The 9,812-nt window shown below is 50.5% G+C and overlaps 1 protein-coding gene across 4 annotated transcripts in view; it reads left to right on the forward strand.

Annotated features, from left to right (window-relative positions):
• The window catches only part of gtf2h4 (general transcription factor IIH, polypeptide 4), a 43,236-nt gene extending 38,852 nt beyond the window's left edge, over positions 1-4,384 (forward strand). For all 4 annotated transcript variants that reach the window (XM_048520123.2, XM_048520125.2, XM_048520127.2 and 1 more), the window contains 3 exons: positions 401-448; positions 3,044-3,122; positions 3,787-4,384. In XM_048520123.2, the coding sequence (XP_048376080.1) occupies positions 401-448; positions 3,044-3,122; positions 3,787-3,956 (297 nt within the window). In that variant the 3' untranslated portion in view covers positions 3,957-4,384. The remainder of the gene's footprint in view (positions 1-400; positions 449-3,043; positions 3,123-3,786) is intronic.
• The last annotated feature ends 5,428 nt before the right edge of the window (positions 4,385-9,812 follow it).

Below are 9,812 nucleotides of genomic sequence, written 5' to 3' on the forward strand. Positions count from 1 at the left end.
GCCGACTTTCTCCAGGGTATGGGCCTCGAGTACCCAGACCACAGGCACAGGCCTGTACGCTCACGTTCAACAGGTACCACGCCCGACACTGACGCTCACGCGGCCCGCTGACAGGCGTATACCCGAAATGTTTGTGGGAGCTTGCTGTGCACTCAGCACTTGCTCTGTTCCCACCTTCCTGCAGAAACTGCAGTTCGGACGGTGACCGCAGAATGGCTTTTGGGGGTGTTCTCGAGCTTGTGGAAACGTGTGCTACACAAATGCAAAACTTGCCTGCCTGCCTGCCCCCCCCCCCCCCCCCCCCCCCACACCCCGGCTGGATCTCAGCCTTGCCGCAGTCCCCACCCCCCTCCCCCAACCCCTGCGACACTGTTAACCCTGTGCCACCTCCTTCCCCCAGATTATCCACTTCCTGCGGACGAGAGCCCACTCGGTCATGATGAAGGAGGTGAGTCAGTAACTCGTGGCGATCTCTCCGGGGGTGGGGGGCGCAGTGAGGCGGGGGGGTGCGGGAAGGGGTGGGAGCCCTCCCTCGGTGGGGTATGTCCCTCAACTAGCACCGCCATTAAAAGAGGGAAAGTGGGGAATCTGCTGTCGCTGGGAGCTGGTCTACAGAAACATCCGTCACTCCCAGGATGGGCCAAATGCCTCCAGCACCCATTGTCACGGTCCTACTTCAGTAGGGAGGCTGTAGCGAAACCCGAGAGGGTGCTGATGACATTGACAAAGATGTTGCCAGGGTTGGAGGGTTTGAGTTATAGGGAGAGGCTGAATCGTCTGGGGCTATTTTCCCTGGAGCGTCAGATACTGAGGGGGTGGCCTTTTTTCGGGGTTTATTAAATCACGAGGGCCCTGAGGAGCAACAATTTCATGCAGAGGGTGTATGGGACAAGCCGTGAGAGGAGGTGGTGGAGGCTGGGACAGTTACAACATTGAAAAGGCATCTGGTGTGGGTGTTGGGGGTGTGGTCTGCCTGTATGTGGGTGGGGGTGTGTGTTTGTGTTGAGGGGGCCAGTCTACCTGTCTGTGGGAATGTATGTGTGTGGGGGAGGGGGATATCTGCCTGTTTGTGGGTGGTGGCTCTGCGTGTGTGTGTGTGTGTGTGTGTGTGTGTTGGGGAAGGGGAGGGGATCTATGTGTGTCTGCGTCTGGGTCTATGTGCCATTCTGAAGAAGATGGGGAACAGTTGGACCACAGTAGTCTGAGTCCTCTGGTGTTGCAATAACACAGATCGCTAAGGGCTCTGATTTTCCAACATTTGGATCTTCAGTACTGTTGCGGGAATGTTGTCGGGGCCTGTAGCCTTGGACCCCCACCTGCCTTGAAATAAGGGCCAACGTACCATTAGCCTTCCTGATTCCCTGCTGTGTCAGTGTGCTAGCTTTGTGTGTTTCAAGCACATGTGGCCCACCCCAAGGAGGCATAATGTAAGCCTCTCCTCCTTTGCTGACAACTTCCCACCCTGGCTGCAGTCTGGTTTGGCTTTAGCGAGCCGTGCTGTGATCGTGTGCGCAGTGAGTGAGGAACGACATTCCTGAACTAAAGAGATAAGAAGGTGTAGTAGAGCTGGATGAACGCAGCAGGCCAAGCAGCATCAGAGGAGCAGCAAGGGTCTAGGCCCGAAACGTCAGCTTTCCTGCTCCTCTGATGCTGCTTGTCCTGCTGCGTTCATCCAGCTCTGCACCTTGTTATCTCAGATTCTCCAGCATCTGCAGTTCCCACTGTCTCCTAAATGTTCCTCAACTGTTGGCTGTGTCGGCCATGGTACAACAGCACCACCCAATGGACGCAAGCAAAATGGTAAGGGAGAACCGGCCAAGCCTGGAAGGACACTGTATTGTTGCAGGCTGCATCTCACTAATCAACGTCTGATGAAAGTCCAGGCTTTCTGCCCCAAAGGTACCAGGGCTAGAGTGCCTGCCATTGCTGGTACGTGGGATGCAACTCGGCCAGGTGGGGGGAGGTGGTTTGAAACGAGCTGGACGTTATTCCTCCCTCTGGGAAACCTCCGCATGCCCACTTTTCCTGACCGTGGTCCCCAGTGGGTGCTCGGTTCATGTGTTCAAAACCGGCCACCGCGAGTTTAAATGCAGTTCGTAAATCAGCAAAGTAAAGCTGATCGCCGTGATGGTTGTTTTAAAAAGAAATCCATCTGGTTCCCGAGAGAGAGGTCCCAGCTTTTGCAATCGCTCCCTTTATAACTAGAACCTTCCAGTCCAGGGAGCATCCTAGTAAATCTTTTCTGCACTCCTTCTAGTTTTAATACAATACGTTCTGTGGTAGGGCAACCAGCACTGCACCGAGTTCTCCAAATGTGGCCTCACCAACATCTCGTACAGCCTCAACAAGATGCCCCAACTCCTGTACTCAACGTGCTCTGACTGATGAAAGCTAACACACCCCTCCCCCTTTTTTCCAAACACCACCTCCTTCACCCTGCCTGCCTGTGACTTTGCTTTAAGGGAGCTATGAACCTGTATCCCGAGATACTTTTATATCAGAGATAGTAGGAACTGCAGATGCTGGAGAATCTGAGATAACAAGGTGTGGAGCTGGATGAACACGGCAGGCCAAGCAGCATCAGAGGAGCAGGAAAGCTGACATTTCGGGCTTAGACCCGTCGGCTCAGGGTCTAGGCTGGAAACGTCAGCTTTTGTGCTCCTAAGATGCTGCTTGGCCTGCTGTGTTCATCCAGCTCCACACCTTTGTTATCCCGAGATAGCTTTGTTTGTCAAAGCTGCCCAGGGCCCAGCAATGGTTTATATCTCTCCAACAATAAACACTTTGCACTGCATCACTTTGTTGAGAGCTTTTGTGATTGTGAGCTCTCCTATTAGCTTGGCCTGAGGTATTCTCCTGCTGTAAGGAGAATAATTCTGGCTCTGACAGCCTCTCCACACAACTGAGCTTCCACTTTCGCTGCAACCATTACCGTGCAATCTTTTTCCGCACGAGGACATGACTTGCTAAATGGGCCAGGTCTGGCGTTGGGCGCGAGAGCGCAGAGGAGCAAGGTCTTGGTAAAGTTGTAATGTTTTCACAGAATCCAGTGCTACCTCCGACAATCACCGATCAGATCAGACTGTGGGAGATGGAGAGAGACCGATTGAGGTTCACTGAAGGTGGGTCATTTCCCCACCCCTCGCTTCCTTTCAGTCACTGGGCACCAGAGTCAGGAGGGCACAAGGGATTCGAGATGCCCAGCAGAGCTAGTAAGAGTTTATCTGGGGTTATCTGAGGAATACAGTGCAATACAACACCGAGGAAATTGGCTGCATTGGGCTGTGGGATATACAGCCAGAGGAATGTGCTGTAGGGATCGGGACGATGTGTGAGCAGGTACACAGGACATATGTGACTGATCAGGAAAACAGTATGGGTCAGGGGAGATGGGGTGGGGTACATAGACCGTGGTGGGATATAGCCTGTGTCATGGGGGTTGTGGGGGGGGGTTACAGTGTGTAGGTTGGGGTATGCAGAAGGACATTGTAGGGGTTTGGAGGGCAATCGTTGGGGGGAGGGGGGTGCGGAAGATTGGGACAGATACACAGCCACCCGGAGTGTCAGGAAATGTCTGCCAGTTTCTGAGAGGCACACCGTCCTGGGGTGGGGGAGTTGGTTGGGGCAGGGGGGGGTTGTTAGGCTCTGTCTCTGACTGCGACTGGCACCAAATAATTGGCACAATTCCCTCCCCCACCTTTCCCTCACCCCCCCTTTCCCCCCCTCTTTTTTCCCCCCCACTCCTTTTTTTGCATTCTCTCCCCCCCACTCCCTCGCTCTCCCTAGGTGTCCTGTACAACCAGTTCCTCTCCCAGGTGGATTTTGAGCTCCTGCGGAACTACGCCCGGGATCTGGGGGTCCTGGTTTGGGAAAATCCCACCAAGAGGTTGATGGTGGTTACCCCGGGGGGACACCCTGACGTCAAGCGGTTCTGGAAGCGGCAGAAGCACAGCTGACCGTCCGGGAGGTTCCTCGCCGAGGATCGCTGCTCGCAGACATAATCCGGGGGGGAGAGAGAGAGAGAGAGAGAGAGGGAGGGAGCGCCCTGGAGCGACTGACCCACATACAGCACCACGTTCCTGTTTTCTACGTGTCGTTGGCGGCTTGTTTCTCAATAATCTTTAAAAGAAAAAGAGGCAGAGAAGAAGTAAATAAAGAAATTTGGTATTAAATCTCACTCGGCATGGCACAAATCTCCCACCCGCAAGCCCCGGGACTGCACCCCTGCTGTGTGGAGGCGGAAAATGCTGGAATTCCTCAGGCGCAGTGCTGTCATCTGCAGGACTGTTAACAGCGGGATGTTCTGGGCACTGGAGCTGAAATGCTGCCCCGGCGGCTGGTGGAGTCAGGATTCAATAAAGAATCTGGAATTAAGGCACGAATGACATCCATGGATCCATTGTTTGGGGGGGGGGGGTTGGGGGGAAAAAGCCCATCTGGTTCACTAGTGCTCTTTGTGCAAGGAAACTGCCATCCCTCGCCTGGTCTGGCCTACATGTGACTCCTGACTCGCTGCAATGTGCTCGACTCTTACCCTCTGATCCATAAATGCTGGCCAGGCTAGTGATGTCCGTGTGCTGTCAATACGCTATTTTTTCAATTAGCCCATCTGCTTAGAGACGGGGAGGGGACTGAAGTTAACTTTTCAGGTCTGTCATCCCTCAGGAATACCGGGACTGGCAGAGAAGGTAGGGTGAGAGACAGGACAGCTTTGAGCTTTCAAGATTTGTACTGTCCACAAATTGTGCCTCGCACCCTCGTCATTCATCTGTTAAAAAGCAGGGGTGCTGACACACTTACCCTGGGAAACTCTGCCCCAAACCTTCTCTCCCCGCCTCCCCCAACCAGTGCATTCTATGGCCTAACCATTTGCTGTGTGAAATGATTTCCTTTTCTTCACACCTCATGTTTGCTTCTTTTGCATCTCGGTTTTCATCTGTGCCCTCTCATCTTGATCCTTTTGGGAACAGTTTCTCTGTATCAAACCCATTCGCAGTTTTGAAAATCTCCGTCAGATCTTCCCTCAGCTTCCTTGTCTTTGAGGAAAACAGCCTAGATGCACAACTGAAGTTTCCCATCCCTGGGATTGTTCTTGCAAATCCCTTCCCAACTCCTCTGATGCATTCACACCCTTCCTATCATGTAGCACTGAACTATAGCAACTGTTCTTCACCATCTCTCTCCTGATCTTGTACTTCAAGCCCCTATTACTAAAGCTAAGGATATTGTATGTTTTATTAGTGCAGTCCGAACCTCTAACTGATCTGTACATTTATACACCCAGCTCCCTCTGCTCTTCCACCCACTTTACAATTGTACCTCTATTCATAGAAACCCTACAGTGTGGAAACAGGCCCTTCAGCCCAACAAGTTCATACCGACCCATCCCCCAGTAACCCACCTAATCTATAAATCCCTGGACACTACGGGTTATTTTCAGCATGGCCAGTCCATCCTGACCTGTACATCTTTGGACTGTGGGAGGAAACTGGAGCACCCGGAGGAAACCCACGCAGACATGGGGAGAATGTGCAAACTCCACACAGTCGCCTGAGGCTGGAATCGACCTCTGGATCCTCTGCACTGTGAGGCTGCAGTGCTAACCACTGTGCCACCCTGCTGCCCATTGAGAGGTGTTTTAAATGGCCTTTTGAATTTCTTTCCATCAAAATAGTGGTTAGCCCTTCTGCCTCACAGCGCCGGGGACCTGGGTTCGACTCCACCCTCGGCCGACTGCCTGTGTGGAGCTTGCACATTCTCCCCGTGGTGTCTATGTGGGTTTCCACCCACAGTCCAAAGATGTTTGGGTTAGGTGAATGGGCGGCACTAAATTCTCCCCATAGTGGACAGGGAAGCGCAGGCCAAAGGTGGGTTCGTTATGGGGGTGGGAAGGCAGGATCTGGTTGGAACGCTCTTCAGAGGGTCAGTTTGGATGCAATGGGCTGAATGGCCTGCTTGTGCACTGTAGGGATTCTGTGCTAAAACGCACCACCTCTCACTTCTCTGCATTGAACCATATCTGCCAACAGACCCACTATAACCAACTTATTTGTGTCCTTCCAGAGTTCCACACTGTCCTCCTCATAGATTACAAAAGTTTCAAGTTAGTTGAAAACTTTGAAATTTCCCCGAGATCGAGTTCTTTGATATATTTGGGGAAAGGCGAGGATCCCGATACAGACCTCTGCCAAAGTCCCAGAAATAATGTCTCTGTGATCATTCCTGTCACTCGGCCAGTTTTGTATCAGTGTAGCTGTTGACCTTTTTTGCATTGCCCTACGACTTTCCTCACAAGTCTGTTATGTGGGAAATTCCGTGGGGAAACAAAATAAGACAAAGAACTGCAGATGCTGGAGAATCCGAGATAACAAAGTGTGGAGCTGGATGAACACAGCAGGCCCAGCAGCATCTCAGGAGCACAAAAGCTGACGTTTCGGGTCTAGGTCTTGGCCTGCTGTCTTCATCCAGCTCCACACTTTGTTCTCAAACAACTGCAGGTGTTGGAGATCTGAAATAAACAATTGCTGGAGAAAGTCAGACGGTCTAGCAGCATCTGTAGAGAGAAAACAAGAGTTAACATTCTGAGTTCAGTGACCCTTCAGAACTGATAGCAGCTGGGAAAGGTTAGTATTTATGCTGATAGTGGGGAGTGAATTAGTGGAGGTGGAGCCCACAAGTAAAGAAAGGCAAGTAAAGGGCTTGTTGATGGTAAGCCAGGGAAGCATCACTAGCCTCGATTTTATTGTGGCACGTACTCAAGTACACGACTTTGACAAGTGTATGAAGTCGCCATTCACCATGGCCATCTTGGTTTTAAAACCGCAAGCTTGAAACAAAAAGCAGAAATAAAAGAAAGCCGAGATAACAAAAGTGTGGGGCTGGATGAACACGGCAGGCCAAGCAGCATCTTAGGAGCAGGAAAGCTGATATTTCGGGCCTAGACCCTTCTTCAGAAATGGGGTAGGGGAAGGGGATTCTGAAATAAATAGGGAGAGAGGGGGAGGTGGATCGAAGATGGATAGAGGAGAAGATAGGTGGAGAGGAGACAGACAAATTAAAGGTGCAGGAATGGAGCCCGTAGAGGTGAGTGTAGGTGGAGTGGTAGAGACGGCATAGGTCAGTTTGGGGAGGATGGACAGTTCAAGGGGGTGGGATGAGGTTAGTACGTAGGAAATGGGGTGCAGCTTGAGGTGAATTATTCATTGATGCTGCTTGGCCTGCTGTGTTCATCCAGCTCTACACCTTGTTATCTCGGATTCTCCAGCGTCAGAATAAAAGAAAGCCGAAAGGCAAGAGAAATACTCAGATCTGAAAGTCTAAGTTTTTCTTTAACTCCATAAAGGTGTTTGGAGCCATCAGTGCAGGCTCCTGGGCCTAGCCGGGGCCTGGAGTCTCCCAGCAATCACTGGGAGGAGCCACGTTGGCCCTGAACTCCAGGAGGCCGTCAGTTGATGCTGCTATCCTGTTGCCGTGCTGACTAACCCGCTGCACAAGGCTTTAGTGAGCAGACAAACAAGGAAAAAGGGCAGGAACGAAGATAGCCGGGTGGAAGTGGGCAAGCCTCGGGCTTGGGAGCCCCACACATGAGGCCTGCTGTTCCACCACCAGCTTGCCAGAAAGAAGGGGAGCAAGTCGGAAAACAAAGAACTACGGAGGCTGGAAAGCTGAAACCAAAATTGCTGGAGAAACCCAGCAGGTTCTGAAGAAACGTTGACTCCCTGCAGATGCTGCCAGACCTGCTGAGTTTCTCCAGCAGTTTCCGTTTTGCTGTGTGAAGAAGTGAAGCCACATAAGTGATGACGCTGACTGCGGGTGGGTGAAAATGGGTTGGTGGTGCTGAAAGCAACCTGTGACATGCCTGGAAATGACATCACCAATGCAGGAAATGACATCACCAACCCAAGGAAACCTAACCAGATAAATAGAAAGCGGGACATAACACCAGCGCTTCGTGGGAGGCTCACTGATGATGTTACCTAGAATGGTGACGAAACGCCTGAAAACTAACCTTCCACCTCAGCGAGCAAACTCACATCCATACCCTGTTTAGATTAGATTCCCTACAGTGTGGAAACAGGCCCTTCAGCCCAACAAGTCCACACCGCCCCTTGGAGCATCCCACCCAGACTCATTCTCCGACAACCCACACACCCCTGAACACTACGGGCAATTTAGCATGGCCGATCCACCCAGCCTGCACATCTTTGGATTGTGGGAGCACCCGGAGGAAACCCACGCAGACACGGGGAGAACGTGCAAACTCCACACAGACAGTTACCCGAGATGGGAATCGAACCCGGGTCCCTGGTGCTGTGAGGCTGCAGTGCTAACCACTGAGCCACCGTGCCACCCTTTAGTCATTAATCAGCCTCAATCCTCCTTTTATCACTTTTCTTTTACTATTTATTTTGCAGCATGCTGCTGTGCAGAGGGACCTGGGCATTCTTGTGCATGAATCTCAAAAAGTTGGTTTGCAGGTGCAGCGGGAAATTAAGAAGGCAAATGTAATATTGTTCTTCATTGCTTGAGAGCTGGAGTTTAAAAACAGGGAGGTTACGCTACAGTTGTGCAGGGTGCTGGTGAGTCCACACCTGGAGTAATGAGTACAGTTTTGGTCTCCTGGGTGCAGAGGAGGTTCACTCAGTTGATTCCGGAGTTGAGGGGGTTGGCTGATGAGGACTGATTAAGTAGACTGGGACTGTACTCGTTAGAATTTGGAAGAATGAAGAGGGTTCTTAGAGAAACATATAAAATTATGAGGAGAATAGGTAAGATAAAACTATGATGAGAGGGGGGTGTAGCCTCAAAATAAGGAGGAAGCAGATTTAGGACTGAGCTGAGGAGGAACTTCTTCACCTAAAGGGTTGTGAATCTTTGCAATTCCATGCCCAGTGAAGCAGTTGAAGCTACCTCGTTGAATACTCTTAAGGTAAAGATAGGTAGATTTTTGAACAGTAGAGAAATTAAGGGTTATAGTGAGTAGCTTGGTAAGTGGAGCTGCGTCCATGAAAAGATCAGCCACGGTCTTATTGAATGGTGGAGCAGGCTCTGCCTCTGTCCCTATTTCTTATGTTCATTAACGAGACTCTGGAATTCTCCTTGATGTTTGCTGCTCTCCTCTTTTCATGCTGCCTCCCAACTTCTCTGAATTCCTTTCTCCCCCAACCTCTCTGAACCAGCTTAGTTCTCAATTGTGTTTTCAGCCTCACGTTATTTATATTCAATAAGTATTTTTTTAAATTATAATTTCCACTTCTTTTTGTAATCCAGGAGCTCAGATTTGTTTGAATATACCTTTACTGGTTGGAAACCATCTCTTCTTTACAGTAATTCAGCTATAGTTTCTCCTGCAAACTTTTTACTACAATTTACTTGAACATGAACCATTGATGTTGGTTGGATATTCCCTTCCCGACTTGCTCACTCTCACTCTGAACTGTGCTTTTGGATTGTCACCACACACTTTATGATTCAGTGATCACTGTCCCCAAAATGTTTTTCACCTCACTCCCAAGAACCATATCAAGGACTGCTTCTTTCTCGTTCCATTGAAACAACGCTGCTGCAGAACATTCTCCTGAACACGCTCTTGACCCTCTCAGCCCACGCTATGTTCTTTCTAAGCAAGAGGATGAAAAGATACCACACATGCAGGAGATAGTGTGGAGTAAGCAGAACATCCATCATTTTATTGAATGGTGGAGCAGGCATTTGTGGCTGATTCTTAATTTGTATAGTTTTATATTTTTCCTGAACTGCAGGGTGGATTCTCACATGTAGGAGAGTCAGTGGACTAATAATCCAGGCTAATA

This window comes from Stegostoma tigrinum, chromosome 34 (genome assembly GCF_030684315.1).
Source record: "Stegostoma tigrinum isolate sSteTig4 chromosome 34, sSteTig4.hap1, whole genome shotgun sequence".
NCBI lineage: Eukaryota > Metazoa > Chordata > Chondrichthyes > Orectolobiformes > Stegostomatidae > Stegostoma > Stegostoma tigrinum.